Genomic DNA, 18,680 nt, shown 5'->3' with positions numbered 1-18,680 from the left:
CCAGGTGCCCCCAAACTTCTTCGGATGTGATGATGGCACCCTGGCTATGTTCTGTAAAGACAGAGGTGGTATCTTAAAGAGAGGCACACCCGTGGGGCACTGGGGTGGTTGGGGGTGGGTGCGCGTAGCTGAAATGAGATCAGCCCTATGGGGATAATGAAGGGAGCCTGGTGACGGGCGTTATCAAGTCCATTAAACTCTTCTACACTTGGGTGAGCTTTTAGAATTCCCATGATAAAAGGAAAAAAGAAAATTCGTTTTCTTTCGATTAACAGCCAGACACGTTCTCCTGAAATAGTACACAGGGTGTGACTTTTAAGACCTCCCCACCCCACAAGGAGGGGGGATATCAGCACCTGGACTTCCACATGAACCAAAGCAACAATTGCCACGGGCGCTCTGCGCAGACGCGTCAGGTCAGGCTCTTGCTCTCAGCCCTTCCGTAGACTGCAGAGCCACGGTCCCTGCCGTGCACAGAATGTGATCCCTGGGCCTCTACCTCCCGTCCTCCCTGACTCCCTGAGCTACTATTCTTGCTACCCGAGCACACTCTGGGGTCAGGGCCCTTGTCCTGGGAGGTTCCCCCCCCCCCCCACCTAGGTACTCACATGGCTCACTCCCAGGTTTCAGATGGTCACCCCCAAAGGACCTGTCCATGACCAGTTAATGCCTGTCCTTCCCATCACTCTCCAAAGCTTTACTTTCTTTCCTTCACAGCACTGCTTACTATCTGACACCATTTAATAGATCTGCTTACAGTCCGTCTGCTTCACTACAGATTAGACGGGACTTCATGAGGCTCCGTGCCCACCAGGCCCTAGAGAAAGGACCCTGTCACACCACCTGCTCTTACCGTATGCTCGTGCCCTGGTGTTCTTTTTTTTTTTTTTTTTAATTTTTTTAATGTTTTATTTATTTTTTTTTTTAATTTTTTTAATGTTTTATTTATTTCTAGGAGAGAGATAGAGACAGCATACTCGTGCCCTGGTGTTCTTGTGCCAGGACCAAATGTCTCAAGTTTCTGGTTCGAACCTTAGGGTTTTTTCCCCAAAAAACTTGTCCCTTAATCTGAATGCCATTTAAGCAAGCAGGTGTGAACAGTTCATTAAGGCAGGATGACCAAACAGGTCCAGGCTTAGGTGCCTGCCAGTACGGGGAGGGTCAGAACACGTGAGCACCTGTCACAAGACCGTGACTTATGAACCGTGAGATCATGACCTGAGCTGAAATCAGGAGTTGGACGCCTAACCGACTGAGCCACCCAGGTGCCCCCAAACTTATTTTAAAATAACTCACTGCAGATGCACTTGCAATTTGAAATCACTCTACTGGGGCGGGGGGAGGGGTACCTGGCTGGCTCAGTGGGTAGAGCATGCCACTCTTGATCTCCGCGTCATGGGTTCAAGCCCTACATTGGACGTAGAGCTTACATAAACAACAAAAACGACGACGACATCAAATCGCTGTACTGGGTTTGCATTAGCCTCCCAGGCCACGGCTGCTTTACCTTGGACTGACCAAATGGGTGCGTGTTCTGTGAATGTCGTCCCCTGGACCTTAGGTTACCGGCTGCCTCGCGGACAGTGTGCCTCCTTATGTGCCTCCTGCGCTGGCGGGATTCTTCTACTTTTCAAATAAGCAACGGCATTTCTAACAACACAAAGACCCTCAGAGTCCAGTGTGAACACTTAAGGGTCTGCAAGGGATACTTTGTTGAAAGGCAGCCTTCATTCTGGTTTCCTCAAACTCACAAGTGAAAGGTTGCCCACCTGGCATGCCGCACCCCCAGGCTTGGCTGGATTCACATGGTCACGGGTCGGCACCCCATGGCGGTGGGTCACGCAGGAGCTTGGCCAGACACAGGGACCCAGGTTCTAATTGAGGTTCACAAGGAAGGGCAGTAGCTTCATCTTGGGGACTGTCCCCTCGCGCTTAAAAAGAGATTTGGACGTCATCCTGCTTCTAACATCCTGATTATGAGCCTTTAAACTTGACACTGGAGTAAACAGCATATATGGTTCTTCAAAAGCCGCCGTCGCTCTCTGGGTCCTCGCATCGGCTCTGACCTGTGACAGCTGAGAACGAAGACCCTTTTTTATCCGGGGCCAGCCTGCTGCAAAGTGACCCACACAAATGTCCTGTGGCTTAAAGCAGACCGGCTCCTCTCACGTCTGGCATGTTAGGTATTTGGTATCTTTTTTGTCACATGGGACTAGGCCTCCAGCAAAGCCCCTCGCCTTCTTGACAAGGTTCCTAGGAGTCATTCCATCTTGGCGTTTACAGGAACTCAGTCTTGTGGCTCTTTCCTCTTCTACCCGGGAATGGCCAGGAGTCAGCTCGTGGGGGCTGCTGGCCCAAAGCCACACAGATTGGGGGGGGCGGGGGAGGAGGAGGGGGGGTTCAGAGCAGCTCATTTTCTCACCGGGCTGGAGCCTCCGAGCCTGAGACCAAGGTGTCAGCAGTTACATTTCTCATGGAGCTGGTCTTCTGTGCCCGCCCCCTTCTTCAAGGACATGTTGCACTGGACGAGGGCCCACCCTAATGGCCTCATCTCGGAGTCACCTCTGCAAAGACCCCCCTCTGCCAATATGGTCACATTCTGAGGTCCTGGGGGGGGCGTCACCACTACACTGTACGAATCCCAGGAGGGTGACCATGCGGCCTGCAGCCGCTATGGAATTTAAGGTTGTCCTTTCTCACGTACCTGGATGTATTTCTCGTAGGTTTAACGAAAGTATTGCGAATTTAAAAACCACGACAGGCCTGTATCATGTGTGTGTAATACCTAAGTGAGGGGCAAGAGTGTGTCGTCTAAGAGCTGTACCTGTTGCGTTAGGATTTACTGAAAACCTTGGGAGAACTTGGCCCTGGGAAGCAGCTTCCAGTAGGAAACGGGGCAGTCAAGCCCCACCCCGTGGAAGCTGAATTCACAAAGCATTCACGCCACCACGCATTCTCCTCAATGGCTGTGCGCACAGCGTGACATTAATGGACACATCAAAGGATGGGTTAAGTTTTCACTGGTGCAGATTAAAACCTTGCTTCCCCACAAAAGTTTCACTAGGCCTGGTCCCCAGGCCACCAGCACCTAAGGTACCTACATGTTATTTGTGAACACTGGGGTCCAGGGGCGCCGGGGGGGCTTGGTCAGTTCAACGTTGGACTTCGGCTCAGGTCATGATCTCTGGTTTGTGGGTTTGAGCCCCGCATTGGGCTCTATGCCAACAGTGCAGAGCCTGTTTGGGCTTCTCTGGCTCTCTCTCTGCCCTTCCCCGCTTGCACGCTCTCTAAAATAAAGTTAAAAACCAAGAAAAACACACAAACAAAAAAGAGCGTAGGGGTCTGCATCCCACCTGGACCCGTGATTCCAGCCCCAGCCCAGAGCCCGAGCCCTACTGAGCACCCGAGGGGCCCACCTGCGCTCTGCGCACAGGGACGTTCACTGCCCCGGACGTACCCGCCCTTCGCCCACAAGCAAGGTCATGGTGTCCAGGCTGCAAAGCTGAATAAACCTTTATTCCAGGTCCCACTGCAACCCAGCTGAGAACCCTGTGTCACCATCACCTTCAAGACCCTCCTGTATCCATTTGGTAGGTTGCTGACAACCCGGCACGTTGAAGTGAAAACCACATAAAAGGCCCCTAAGAAACTGATCTGTCTGCTCCAAACAGCAGATTTCCTCATCGGTAGTTAACATCAGCAGGTGCCGACAGGGGAGCACAGTACAAACCTGACCGTGGTATCTGTCTGCACAGAAGACTGGACTTCAATGCTTTCGAGTCTAAAAGCCCAACTGTGGACGTCCAAGAGCCTGATTTTAATTTGACTGTCATCGGCCACCAAGAGCTCGAAGACGAAAGCAAGGGCACTGTGGGAATTACACTCTTCCTGGAGACTCCGTCCCACGACCCGGGTGACACGGGTCCAGGACACCAGAGAGGCAGCAGCGCTGCTCCGCTGATGTGGGGAAATGCACCCGTCGAGTCTCTCCTGAGTTCCCCCCCCCGCCCCCCCCCTCCTGGCTTCACGGTAACTTGGTCCTCTGGTCTCAAGTGACTATTTGGTTGTCATCTTTCCGGTTCCAACAATCGATCTTGGCTGAACCGAAGGGTAACAAAACACCCATTTGTATCTGACCCGTAATGTCCAAAATACAGATGTTCTTGTGGTATGAAAGCCATTCTGTCGGTTGCATTTTTATACACAGGGAGATGCTGACTCCTGTGGGACACAAAGCTTTTTTCCTCTTTGGCCAGAGAGCATTCCATGGGGACCGCTGCTCAGGCTACCTCTTCTTCCTGTGTTCCCTCATGTGCGCAGCAATTGAACCAGCGATTTCTGCATTCTTCTTGTTCTGGCCAAAATAATCTAGAAACTGACCATCTGGTCCAATTAAGTACATTATTATTGTATGATCCACCTGCAGAGAAAAAGGTGGGGGAGGGAGAGAAAGGACAAAAAGATCACTGAAATAAGCTGCTTACTTTTCTGATTACATGCTGCAGAAGAGAACTTCACATTATGCTTAAATAACCTCTGTAACAGGTATCGCTTACAGAATGGGTCTAAGCCTATTTTAATAAATTCATGGTGACAGATACCTAAAATCTTTGTGCACCAGCACTCTACGGTGATTACTGCCTTAGACATCAGCTAGAATCTGAGATTCTTCTGGTTCTGTCCATAACATACGCATCCACATGATCTCTGAGAATCGACTTCCAAAAAATGGCTGCTGCTTTCAGAAGAACCGGGTACCTCACTACTTCCAAATGCTGCCTGCCATGCTATACGAGAAGAATCCAGAAAAGCCACCACTACTGTAAGTGTACGATTTATACGTTCTGGCACAATATTTAGTCCTGATATTAGTGATTCAAATGGCAACGTGGAAACAAGGGTTCTTCTCCCCTAGGAAGGTGGCATATACTCTGCCGAATGATCCTACCCGAGGCAGATCACCTTGGACCTCTCAGGAGCCGTAAATGCTGCCCCTCCTAGGAGTCTGACATTTATTATCTATTTTCCAGGCAAAGTTCTGAAAACATTCCTAGCTCTAACCTAAGCTTGGATTAGTCATACAGTTTTTATTTATATGCCTCCGCTTAATCCAACTTTAAATGAGCAGAAGGCTTGGCGCTTAAGAAGCCCTTGGAATTTACTGCAGGCTTGATTGCTATTTGGCAAGACAAAAAGAAAGACCGAAATGTGATCACACATACTGAACCGGAGACATCCCCAAATAGACCCGCCACACATTATAGGTCTGTGAGGTTATTGCTTTTTTATATACACACGTTCGTAAACAGAGCAAATGGAGCGAGCCACTTGCCCGTGCACAGGAGGAAAGAATGTGCTCCAAGAGCTCAGACAGCTGGTGGGCCCACGTGTCCTGGGCTACTTCGCTGCAGCAGGACAGGGGTCCGTGTTTCCCCACACATCTGATTTGGAGTCAGAACTGGGTCCCCCGCTCGCACTTCATGCCTATGCTCTCTATCTACAGCTTCCGTTTTTCTATTTTCTTTCTTGTACTTGATTCTCTCACTCCCTTAAAAAACTAGAATTCCAGGGGATTTATTTTACGAGTGTTCTTATCCTGGAAATCACGTTCTGGTACAGGACGGAATAGTGTTCTGGCCGCACGGATCAAACTTGTGAGTGGTCAGGTCTCCACGTCCGGCTGGCTTGTGGGCAGAGCGAGCTGTCATGTTTCTGACCCACAAGTTTAGGGCCCTAGTAGGTCCTGGGACAGACGCAGGGATCTACGTGCACGGACAGGCTTGGTCACGGGCCGCCTTCGTCCCGAGCGAGCCAGGCATCCCACTCCTTTAGAAACAACCAAACAGGCCCGAGAGGAAGTTGCAGCATCGCGAGAGCCAGGCGGGCGCCTTACAGCCGCGTGCGCACACTTCCTAGGGTCTGCCATGGTAAGCAGCCGCGCATAAAAACGCGCAAAAGGCTACGGGGCAAACTTCTACCCGGGAAGCCTGTCGCTCCTTCCAGACTCGTGGGGGTCCCTCCGGTCTCGAGGGTGCCCCTCCGGTTTCCTCGAGGGGGCTGCCGCCACGAGTCCCTTCTGGATTCTTCCACAGAAAACCGTCCGCATTTGTTAGCGTGTGTACATACCTACCCACTTCTTTCTATAGAGAAGCAACAACCTCCCGTAGGCGCTTTCTCATTTAACGCGGTGCGGGACACGGTCCCCCACTGGTGCACATGGAGGGGCTTTTACGAAGTGGCTGCCTGGCTGCTCTATACGGATGACGCTGTAGGGCAGAGGTGTGGGAGTCCCTCAAGGTAGAATCTCTGAAGCAAACAGTATCCATTTTAAATGCTGACAGACAGTTTGGGCCTCCGAAGAGGGTCTATCAGGTAAACTCCTCTGACCGATGCACAGAAGTATTGTGGCTTCAGATTTCTTCCCAACGGTGTGCCCCTTTTTTCCCAAGTTAGATTTCGACAATACATTTCCAACTTCTGGCCTTTGCTGATCTAACAGGTACAAAATGGCATTACATTATTCAATTCACCTTCTTTCATTAGAGGTGGAACTGCACATCTTTTCTTGGGTGTGAAAGCCACTATTGTTGTTTTTCAAAAATACTTCCTACTTAATAGTTACATTTGAATGTAATATTATATATATACAACGCGATGATGTACGCACTTAGCTTCCAATAGATCCTAAATGTTCGGCACATCCATTTCTTTTTTACTTTAATTTTTTTCTAACATTTATTCATTTTTAAGAGAAAGAGAGAGAGAGAGAGAGAGAGAGAGGAAGAGAGAGAGACAAAGCACAAGCAGGGAAGGGGCAGAGAGAGAGGGAGACACAGAATCTGAAGCAGCTCCAGGCTCCCAGCTGTCAGCACAGAGCCCAACGCGGGGCTCGAACCCACAAACTGTGAGATCATGACCTGAACCGAAGTCAGACGCTTAACCGACTGAGCCACCCAGGTGCCCCAGCACCATTTCACACGTACTATAAGTCTGAAGATGTCACGGGCACTCCCAAGCCAGAAGCCGCCCCTTTGCTGCTGCTGCCTGAGATTAAGAAAACCTGACTCTGTCAAATCTCGACCCTGAAAGCATTCCCCCACTCCCTGCAGGTCCTTAAATCTTGACTAAAGTTTCCCACACCATTTTGAAGATGAAAATCTATGACCTCAAGGGACAGAAGTCACGCCAACGAGAAACCTAACAAGCTGGAGAGTGCCTCCCCCTACTGGTTGATTTAGCAAAGAACTCACTGTTTCTTTTTCACGATGATGATTATTAATTCAGTGAAGAGCGTTCCATTAGCTTCAAGTGTACAACTCACTGGTTCTTATCAAAGGTCAAATTCTTAAGCCAGTAGACCAGTATTTCTCCAAATGAGGTCTAGGATATCCAAGAAGTCTCCAGGAGACTTAAATATCTGCATTTTAATTTCTAAAATTGAAAAAGTTAATACTCCTTTTCTGGATTATCTACATGATTGTCTCATGACTGAATCCAAACCTCCACGGCCCAATGCGTGTCTGTGTCTATGATCTCACAGGCGCCTGGCCGTCACTGCTGATTACAGGCAGCATGAAAATGACGTGTTCTTGCCAAGTTCCAGGCCAAACGGTCAAGGCAGTCTAAACCAACATTTCAGAGTATTTTAAAGACCACACGAAAGGCAATGGATAGTACAACTGGGCATCCCACCCAAACCATGTTTTGGAGACAGGCTCCTGTGATTAATCACTCCGCCCGACCAATGTTCCAGAGAAGCCAGAGGACGACAGCTGAGGGGGAAGAACTGAACTAACACTAAGCAGCAAGGCCAACTATGAACGGACGGGAAAAGGTGTCCAGTGTGAGAAGAAAACGGGTGGGTGGAGCGGTGCTGATGCCCTCTTTGGTGCTTTGCCGCGAAAGTCCACGTAAGGGGGACCGGGTGACGTGGACTTTCTCCTAGGGCTCGGTGGGCAGTGACGGCGAGCGCACAGCTGCATAGGAATAACTGCGTTTCTGGTCTTCATCATTAGAAACCCAGTAGTAAACACGGAATTATGCAAAGCAAGCAGTTCATATAAATATAAACCTGATGGAAAGTCCACCTTCTTGTAACTTTCCATCTTTTCTCTTGCTTTTCAGAACTCTAGCTCATTCCAAAAATGCAGTTCCCCATGGCCTAACACTGCTCCTTGCGCCTCTTCACTGGGGACACAGAAAACCTGAACAATGGGCTTTTTGTTTATTATTATTATTATTATTATTATTATTATTATTTTTGTTTTGGAGAGGGAGAGTACAAGTTGGGGAGAGGAATAGACAATCTTAAGCAGGTTCCATGTTCAGCGGAGCCCTACACGGGGCTCGATCCCACAGCCCTGGGATCACAACGTGAGTCAAAATCAAGAGTCAAACCCTCAACCGCATGAGCCACCAGGGCTCCTATGTTTTTAAGTTTAAATAAAGCTTTGGCCCCAAACAATGACTTCTCTTTATTTCCAACATGGTATCCAAGTACCATGTTCTACTGATTCTAAAATACCTACTCATTGTATATTTTCCTGTAATTTTCTGGGCTGCTAAAAAGGAAAATGAGAAATTCAATTATGAGGACAGTGACTACACATCAAGTCAGCATCCTTAAAAAAAATTATACTTCTATCATCCTCTCAAATATTCCCAGTTCCTGAGGAATTTGTGACGATCTCAGCTTTCCTCTCATTTCTGCGGCCCGTTGTCGGGACGGCACAAGCTGTGTGGGGCCTGAGTGCCGGCCTGCAGCGCCACCCGAGCGTCTACTTACGATGTAATCGTCGTCCTCGTCCCGGGGGCCGGGACTGTAGTACACCCTGTACGCTCTGGCCACTTGGTCGATCTCCTCTTTGGTGCCAGTCAAGCCAACCAGTTTGGGAGAAAATTCTAAATAAAAAAATGAGAGAGATGGTGAAAAATGAGAAGCGAGCGAGACCACGCCCCACGCCCTGACTTCAGACGCCAGTCTCAGTTATAAAGAGTCTCCGCTGCCCCTTTCTCCCCAAGCATCCTGGAACCTCCCTCGTGACTCACAGGAACAGAAAAGCACACAGAACAAATGCAAACTCTCCTCTGTCATGAAGAAGTCACGTTCGCCAAGACAGGCCGTTCTGGGCCATCAAACACACCCTAACAGATTTAAAATGACAGAGACCACATGTGTGCTCTCAGATCACAGTGGACTTGACCTCGAAACAGAAAAATCACTGGAAAATCCCAGGACACACGGAGACAAAACACACTTCTGAATAACACACGGGTCAAAGAAGAAAGCTCAAGATATATTTAAAAGTACTTTAAGGGGCGCCCAGGTGGCTCAGTCTGTTAAGTGTCTGACTTCAGCTCAGGTCATGATCTCACGGTTCGTGGGTTCGAGCGCTGCGTCGGGCTCTGTGCTGACAGCTCAGAGCCTGGAGCCTGTTTCAGATTCTGTGTCTCCCTCTCTCTCTGCCCCTCCCCTGCTCACACTGCCTCTCTCTCAGAAATAAATAAAACATTAAAAAAAATTTTTTTTAAGTACTTTGAGCTAAGTGAAAATGAAGACACAACTTATTGAAATTTGGGGGATGCAGCCCAAGCAGTGCTTCGAGGGGCATTTGTGGCACAGAGTCTGCACGTGGGAGAAGACAGACCTAAAATAAGGAATCTAATATCCTCCTGAGGAAGCTGGAAGAGGAATTACATCCAAAGTGAGCAAAAGGAAAGAACTGGAGCAGACATCAATGAAGCTAAAAGCAGGAAATCACTGAAACCCAAAGCCAGTTCTCTGTAATATGGAAGTCAAAGCCTTTCGAAGTCCTCTTGTAATGATCTGGAGGGAATATATATTCTAATTATTTAAATCACATTACTTATTAATTTAGTTGTTTTAATTAATTAATTTTAAATATTTTTATTTATTTCTTAGAGAAATGACAGTGTGAACAGGGGAGTGTCAGAGAGAGACGGAGACTCAGAATCTGAAGCAGGCTCTAGGCTCCGAGCTGTCAGCACAGAGCCCAACGTGGGGCTCGAACCCACAAACCGTGAGATCATGACTTGAGCCAAAGTCAGACGCTTAACCGACTAAGCCCCCCAGGCGCCCCTAATTTAGTTGTTTTTAAATATTTAGATACAGTTCTGAGACATGCTAAGTGTAAAGATTTTACCATAGTAAGCATTACAGTGTTTCCCGGTATCCTGAAAAAGAGGTTTGATTTTTGCTTCACACTTCACTCGTCTCTGGTCCGGGGCTAGGTCTCCTTTTCCAGCAAATAATCTCACAGCCTGCATTTGCTGTTTGGTTTTTGGGGTTCATGGAAATGAGCTGGTGGAAGTCACTGAAACCCCCCGGATTCATCAGACCACGGAGATGAAAGCACATTTGACAGCAGTGCCTTCTTCCAAAGGCAGAGAAAAAAAAGCCTATTTTCATTTTTTGGACTAATTCATCCTAAATTGAGAAACTGTTCAGCTACTGAAAAAGCATGATCGCTTGTTTTTCTTTTCCACTCTGAGTTAACAGAAAGGTAAATGAAATCTGAATTGGTTGCATATCCAAACCTTTAAAAAAAAAACTGTTGAAATTGCAATAATTTTCTAAATATGAACTTAAATATATATAAAAAAGTTTTTCATGAAGTCTATTTATTACTTTGAGAGAGAGCAAGTGAGTAAGCAAGTGCACAAGCAGGGAAGGGGCAGAGAGAAGGAGAGACAGAATCCTAAGCCGGCTCCACACCATCAGTGCAGAGTCCGATGCGGAGCTTGAATTCATGCACTATGGGATCATGACCCGAGCCGAGATAAAGAGTTGGACGCTTAACCCACTGCTCCACCCAGCTGCCCCTGAACTTAAATATTTTTAAATTCCCCCGTATCCAATGCAACTAGTAAAGATGATGCCATCACTCAGTATGTGTTGGTGGAGAATTTTACCGTAAGAGATTTGCATTTCAGTTACAGGGACTCAGATGCCTACTTATCTGGGGACATTTAGGATTTGGTTAATTTGCAGTAAAAAAAAAATAGCTGCCAACATAACACACACTTCCACTGGAGATCATTTATCACCCCACGAGTTATGCCTGCTTTTTACTGTTTTAGGAATAAACAATGCCATTGTTCACATTTCTGCTAAACCTGCAAACTGAGAACACAAATTCACCTTGAATATATAATAAGAGCTCTAAAATTTCCAAAAAATTGTAAAAACATAAGCCTTTGTAACCTTGGGCTGGGCAAAGATTTCTTAATAGTCTCTAATTGTCTCTAAACCAGTAAAGTGCTCTTCAAACCACACCAAGCATGGGGAGCACGGGCAGGAGCCGGAGCTCTCGTATGTGGCTGGTGGTAATATAAAAATGTACAACTGCTTTTGGAAAACTGTCAGTTTCTTAAAAAGATAAACACACACCAGCTCATGCTCCAGCAATCAGGCATTTACTAGGGAAATGAAGTGTGTGTCCGTCCAGAGGCCTGTACACGAACGCTCTCGGCAGCTGTCTTTGTAACAGCCCAAACTGGAAGTGACTCCAGTGTCCGTCATTGGAACATTACTCAGAGATAAAAGAGGGTGAACCGATACATGCTAAATCATGGATGGTCTCAAATAGTTATGCGGAAAGAAGCCACTAAAAACAAAGAAGGACACAGTATATAAATCTGTGGACATAAACTTATAGGAAATGCAAACTAACCTATGTTGACAGCGCATTAGTGGTTGCCTGGGGACAAAAGGGGGGGCAAGGGCACAGGGGAGACAGGTGTGTTCATTTTTTGACTGTGGTGATGGTATCACAAGAGCAGACTTGACAATACGTATGTGTTATCGTACATCAATCATACCTCAATGAACACGTTACCTATCAGAAGAGACTGCAGGCCCTTCACAAAACACACTTCTAATAAACCTCAAAGCTTGAGATGATATGCACTGCAGTGTGTCATATGATAGTATTCGTTAGTCCCTTTGGCTGGTAGCCTAAATCAATTTCACTGTAATGAAAATTAAAATTCCAAATCCTGACTTTTGAGTGCCCACATTCCTGTCACTCCCACAATGAGAAAACAGATTCCTATGCCCTAACTCCTAAGGATGTAAGCATTCATCCTTAATTCTACTGAAACTTGGTCTTTAGAACGGCCTTCTCATAGGTTTTAACTGGATGTGATGTTTCAATTGAGATTCTTCTATGAAAAGTTATAAATGTACTTGTCATAACAAATGTTCTGGATTCATAAAATATGGGGTAGGAGTTCACATTGTGCTCACATCTCATGTCACTAATCTCGGGGCGGCTTGGTGGCTCAGTCAGTTAAGCGTCCAACTTCGGCTCAGGTCATGATCTCACGGTTTGTGGGTTCTAGCCCTGTGTTGGGCTCTGTGCTGAGAGCTCAGAGCCTGGAGTCTGCTTCAGATTCTGTGTCTCCCTCTCTCTCTGCCCCTCCCCCACTCGCTCACTCTCTAAAAATAAAAAAACATTAAAAGGAAAATAATGTCGCTAATCTCCCAATGTACATACTCCCGGGATGTTTATCTGTCCTAATTTTACAGAGAGGCAGAAGCAGAAGCAATGTGTCCTCCCTCTCAACTCAAGTTCTGTTAACTTAGTTGATACCTGAGGCCAAGCCCGGTCCTTCCTGTGACAAAATACACAGAGCTGTGCATCGGGAATTGAGAAACTTGTTTCTTCTTTGCTTATTCGCAGTCACAACTGAGCCTCCCCTTTTTTGTTTGCCTGTGAACCTGACGATAACACCATCTGTCCCCCTGATTCCACCAGGCGCATAAGGTCGAAGGAGTCCATCTTTCACAAACTCTAAGAGCTACACAGATGGAAGGCATTATTAACAGGACCTACCCTTCACATACTTGGCGATGGCTTCTTTGGTGTCCCTTTCTGGGTCGATAGTGATGAAAAGCGGAGTTAAATTTGGCAGAGTCGGAATACCATCTGAAAGAAAGTTCCGCTGGTCAGTCCTCACGCTCCGGGGGAGAAAACGACCACCGGCAGTTACAGCAGAGTGGGCAGTGCTACGGCAAGGCGTTAGGGAAACAGGGGCACCAAACCCTGGAGGGGGGAGGAGGAGGAAGGGCGGGCCCACAGAGTATCGCTGGCGGGGTCAGACGGCCTGCCGGGTACCTGCACAGCTGCACACGGGTAACCGGAGTCACATCACGTGGGCATCTTGTGTCCTGATCCAACGCAGTGTTTGTGGGTTCCCCTACCACATCTCAGGGGCAAGGTGAACTATTAGTGAGGACTGAATCCTCACAAACAACCCAGCTTAAGGACGGAACCCTGCCTCCTCTCTGGGACGAATCAATGCCGCGGACGGCACGGCACAGGCCAGACTGCCAACTTTCTAGTCCGTCACGTGGACAACGGCAGTGTCAGGGACAGACGTCTACAATCAAGTAAGGGACACAGAACAGCACTATGGGAAACCAGACCTCACCCACATTTTTAAGCAGTTTAACATTTAGCATCAGAACAAGCTCTCTCTGGTAGAGAATGAGGTCATGGGAATCAAAGCAGCAAGTGGGCCTGATGCTGAAACTTTATGTTCTCACAAAGCAAATAATTACAACACCCGCCCAAAAGCAATCTGAGGACGTGAAAAGCGTGGTGACGGGAAGGATGTTACGGAAAAGCCGTTTTTACAGTTAGTGGTGGCTTACCGATCTCATCCACGACTTGAATCATTTTTTCCAGTTCTTCTGGGCAGATATCAGGGCAATGAGTGAAACCAAAATAAATCAACACCCACTGACCCAGGTAGTCCTGGTCAGTTACGGGCTCTCCGGTGTGAGTCGTGAGGGAAAACGGGCCCCCGAGGAGAGGCTTTCCCAAGCTTCGCTGCCGTTCCTTCTCCAGCTCTGGAAGAGATACAAACGCTCACGTTAAAAAAGTCAACCAAACCACAGGTACTGAAATGCTGGTACTAATAACTGTGGGGGCACAAAATGTGCTAAACGGTCTATTTTCAAGAAGCTTAAAAAATCCTCTGAGAAAAACAATCCTCGGACAACGCAACAAAATCAAATGGAATGGAATGGTATGTAGAGAGGACTCTGAGAAAGTGGTAAAGACCCTTCTTCCTTTTCTGGAATAGTTCAGTCCTGTCATTAGGCGCGGCCATGATGGGGGTTGGGAGGGGCCGCAGGGGCGCAGAGCGGGCTGTCTGAGCCTAAGTGGGGCAGGGTGGGTGGCCCGGCACCAGGAATCTTCGCCTGAGTGTCCCGAGGGCGTCTGAATGGGGTCTGGACAGCAGTGATGGGATGTCAGTTCTATACAAGGGATTAATAATAAATAAGAATATTAAAGCTAAGAGTTACACACGGCCAGAGGTAGAAAGACAGGAAGAAAAAATCAGAACGCAGTCTGTTATCCTGTGCAGAAACGGGAAGTGTGAGGGTGAACTTGTGGCTGTGGGGCTTCTACACACACAGAAGTAAATGCAGACGTAACTACATCCGGGCTTTCTTGCTCTGTCCACCGAGAGGGCCCTGGAGCGGACACAACCCCGCAGCAACGAGCCCCTATCCTGACTTCTAAGAATCATCCTCCACTAAAGCAAACAGGGCTTTTTGGAGAAATGGCAGGTGTCAGGGCCATGGCAGAGGAAGTACATGATGAGCCTAAACATCTTGTCCCGTCAGACTGAAGGCAGAATTCAAAGAACCCTGGAGACGCGTCCAAAGGCACAAGAGCTTGCTCAGACTACCAGTGACCAATCCGAGACATCGGAGCATCAAAATAAGGAGAATATGGATTACAGTTCATTGAATACGTAGGAGAGCACGAGTCCACGCGGACATAAATAAATGGAGAGTTTGATGTGGGCTGGGATGAGTATTTATGCGTGTAAATACACCCCACAAAATACGTATCAATTCCACTTTCGGGAGAGAAGCCTGACAGACACACAATCAACCCGAACAATATCAGTAGCAGGACCAAAAAAAATCTCGCGCTACCAGACTAGACGCCATGCGAACAGAGCGGCAGTTCTGGATGTTCCTGCTGAAAGAATAGGACCCGAATCTAATCACAAACTCAAACTAAGGGACATGGCAGGTCTGTAACCCGTCAAAGTTGTCAAGGCCATCAAAGTCCCATAAAGGTGGAGAAACTGCTACAGATTGAAGGAGCCTAAAGAGACGAGTAGGTCGAAGGTATGGTTCTGAACCGGAACCTTCTTCTATAAAGAACAGCAGGTTGGAAAACTTGAATGCGGTCTAAAGACTGAATGGTAGTTAACATGTTGATGTAAATTTTCTGATTTGGTGGCTGTATTACGATTACGGTGGAGAACGTCCCTGTCTGTAAACAGTACACGAGGGAGCATTTGGAGATGATGAGGCACCATGTCAGCAAATACTCTCAAATGATTTAGAAATACTTTAGTTTTTTAAAGTTTATTTATTTAATTTGAGAGTGAGAGAGTGCCAGCAGGGGAGGAGCAGAGAGAGAGGGAGGGAGAGAGAGAATCTCAAGCAGGCTCCACACCGTCTGCACAGATCCTGATGCGGGGCTTGAACTCACAAACTGTGCGATCATGACCTGAGCTGAAACCGAAGGACAGACACTTAACCCACTGAGCCACCAAGTGCCTCTGGAAATATTTAAAAACTGTTTCATAATAGGTTTTTAAAAAATTAAACAAGTATTAATGCAGGTGAAATTCCAAACTAAAGTCAAAAGCTTGGTTATTCTAGAATGGTCTCTGCCACTACGTTTCCCGGCTTATTTTCTTTCTTTGTGAAACTTAAAGGAACTCGATTTCTTACTAGAATATGAAAATCTCCTCAATAAAATACACAGGTCTGCCTATCAACACGGGTTTCCTACTGCTGAGATTCTACAGCCTACGAATTCTCCCAGATCTAAACATATCCTTTGTATCATGGCTTCAAAAGAGACTCTGAAGAACCAAAACAGATTTAAGTGATATTTTAAAGGCTTACTAGAAACTTCTAAACCAAACCTAAGAAGCCTGGCATAGTCATTAAAATATCAAGTTCTTGCAAACAACTTCTGAACATCAAATGCTAATCCAGAGCAGTTTCCTGGCACTCCCTGACCAGATTCTCCCTATTTCTCTCCATCGTCCAAGGTCAGTCTGTGGCCCTTTGCTGGTACTTGGTGGTCTGCAGGAGGGGCTGGCCCTTCCTTGGGCCCTGATCAGGGCAGAGCACCCTGATCTTCCCCCTGGCGTGGGAGAACTCATCCAGCGAAATCCCTCACTTCTGTGTCTGTTTCCTGTCATGAGCTCCTCAGTGGCTGGACCGCATCTAAGTCATCCTTGAACGCTCAGGGCTTCATACCACCCATGCTCAGATCTGTCCACAATTAAGTCTTTTCATACTGTTAGACAGTGGTATCTTGGGACTGGATCCTGAAACAGATAAAAACACTATGAAAAACTAAGTGAATTCCAAATATAGTTGTAGTTCAGAAAACAGTACTGAACCGATCTTAATTTCTTAGTTTTGATTAAATAAGCCATGGTTATATGATGTGTTAACAGTAACGGAAGCTAGGTGAAAGGTACACAGGAACTGCTTTGTGACATTTTTATAACCATTCTGTTTATCTAAAATTATTGCAAGACAGGAGTGCCTGGGTGGCTCAGTGGGTTAAGTGTCCGACTTCAGCTCAGGTCATGATCTCGAAGTCTGTGAGCTCCTGCCCCATGTAGGGCTCTGTGCTGACAGCTCAGAGCCTGGAACCTGCTTCAGATTCTGTGTCTCCCTCTCTCTCTGCCCTCCCCTGCTCACACTCTGTCTCTCTCTCTCTCAAAAATAAACATTAACTTTTTAAAAAAATTATTGCAAGATAAAAAGCTTAAAAACAAAATAAGAGATGCTAAAAGAAAAGAAAGGTTTTATTCAGAGCTAAGCAGAGGATATCTACTTACTCTCTGTCTTTTCTTTCTTGAAGTACTTCATTCCAGCCAATAAGGCTCCACCAATAGCAAATGTGAATGCCAAAGACTTCCAGGAAACAGGCTACTGGGGCAGAGATTTCACAAACAGAAATACTAGTCAGATGCAAACATGTAATCGTACTACATTTATTACCAGGGTCGTTTGTAATATACATAAACACAGGTCTTGATCTTGTTAAACATGTAGAATGTTTCATGTTACTCTGGGATGAGAAAATACTGGGTCACCTGGGTGACTCGGTTGGTTGAGCGTCTGACTTTGGCTCAGATCATGATCTCACAGTTCGTGAGTTCAAGCCTCATGTCAGGCTCTGTGCTGACAGCTCAGAGCGTGGAGCCTGCTTCAGATTTTGTGTCTCCCTCTCTCTTTGCTCCTCCCCCACACTCTCGGTGTCTCTCAAAAATGAATAAATGTTAACCAAAAAGAAAAAAAAAATGAAAAGAAAATACTTGACAGTGTCCATGGATGCAATCCCATTTGGGCTCTGAACACAGACCATTACAGAGGCATTCCTTTCCAAGGGGAAATTCCCTAAGTCAATTTCTTTTCATGTGAAAGGGGCCCTGAAGCTCAAGTACCATGACTATCACCACATGTGACCTTGACCACAAAGGCCGATTTCAAAACCCGTTAATTATGTGATTATGCTGATCTGGAAAATATAAATAAACCAAATAAAAATTCGGGAGGTCAACCTCACTCTGCCTTCTGGAAGTAAGAAAGCTAAAGTAGAAGAGATCTACTTTACAAACTGCGTCAAATTATTTCTTTGCGCTTTTTTCAGATCCCAAGGTAAGTGAGATGTCCAGTACCTCGGCCTAATTCATTACCTTTCTTCCCGCAGCTTCTAAAGCCCACTTCTCTTAACTATCACTAGTGGGGAGCGGCTCTCAGGGTTGTGGGGATCAGAACTAGAATCCGACCGTAACCAAAGAGGGCATACCCAGCACGCAACTACGACCCACATTTTGCTCAATTTCAGCATATACATCAAAATCTAAAGGGGCAGTCAAGTGACAGAAGTTAACACGCCTGGACTCCTCAGTCCTGGTCAATCCAAGGTTGAGACCTTCAAGAAAACCCGAACTCTATTTTGGGGGCAGGGGGGGACTACACTCCAAGCCCGAGACGCCACCCGCGGGGAGAAGGCCTCGGTTCTGTCTTCAGCGCTGGGAGCTCCCGCAAACCGAGGGGATCGCGGGAGGAGAGTCTGCTGCCGGGCAGGGCTGAGCCCAGGACCCTTCCGGGCCCGGCCGAGCGGCTTCCGAGGCTGCGACCCGGTGGGATGGGGAGGTCGCGGGCCGGCGTGGAGACGCGAGCCGCAGAGGCAGGGCTCGGGCTGTGCACTCACCCCGGGCTTGGAGGGCCGCGTGGGGTCTCTGCTGCCCGTCGGCTCGGGGCCCGATGACCCCGGCGGAGGAGGCGTCGCCGTGCAGAGGGGCCGCTTCCCCCGGCAGCTGCGAGCGAGCTCCGAGGTGCGTCGCGCTTCCTCTCGCGGCGCGCAGAGCTGCCTCATCCAGGCTCCGGGGGTCCCCCGCGCCGGGGCCCAGACGCCGAGTCCGTGAGGCAGGAGACGCCACACTCGCCTCCCCGGAAGCCGCAGAGCCGACCCCGCTACCAGCAAGAGGCCCGCCATGGACCTAGCCGACCGCGCCTCCTTCGGCCCGCCCCCCGGTTTCCGGCGCCGACTCCACTTCCTCCGGAAGTCGCGGGGGGCCGCTCTTTCCGC

General features: G+C 47.8%; 1 protein-coding gene across 1 annotated transcript; it reads right to left on the bottom strand.

Moving 5' to 3' along the window:
* Positions 1-3,495: 3,495 nt before the first annotated feature.
* On the bottom strand, positions 3,496-18,637 carry LOC120231402 (protein SCO1 homolog, mitochondrial). The gene is made up of 6 exons (XM_039231535.1): positions 18,303-18,637; positions 16,921-17,011; positions 13,679-13,876; positions 12,858-12,950; positions 8,786-8,901; positions 3,496-4,420 (listed from the first exon to the last, which is right to left on the bottom strand). The coding sequence occupies exons 1-6, from the start codon at positions 18,585-18,587 to the stop codon at positions 4,286-4,288; spliced, it is 918 nt and encodes a 305-aa protein (XP_039087466.1). The 5' UTR covers positions 18,588-18,637; the 3' UTR covers positions 3,496-4,285.
* Positions 18,638-18,680: the final 43 nt, after the last annotated feature.

This window comes from Hyaena hyaena, unplaced genomic scaffold, assembly GCF_003009895.1.
Source record: "Hyaena hyaena isolate Hyena2069 unplaced genomic scaffold, ASM300989v1 scaffold_58, whole genome shotgun sequence".
NCBI lineage: Eukaryota > Metazoa > Chordata > Mammalia > Carnivora > Hyaenidae > Hyaena > Hyaena hyaena.
This window is presented reverse-complemented; position numbering and strand designations above follow the sequence as displayed.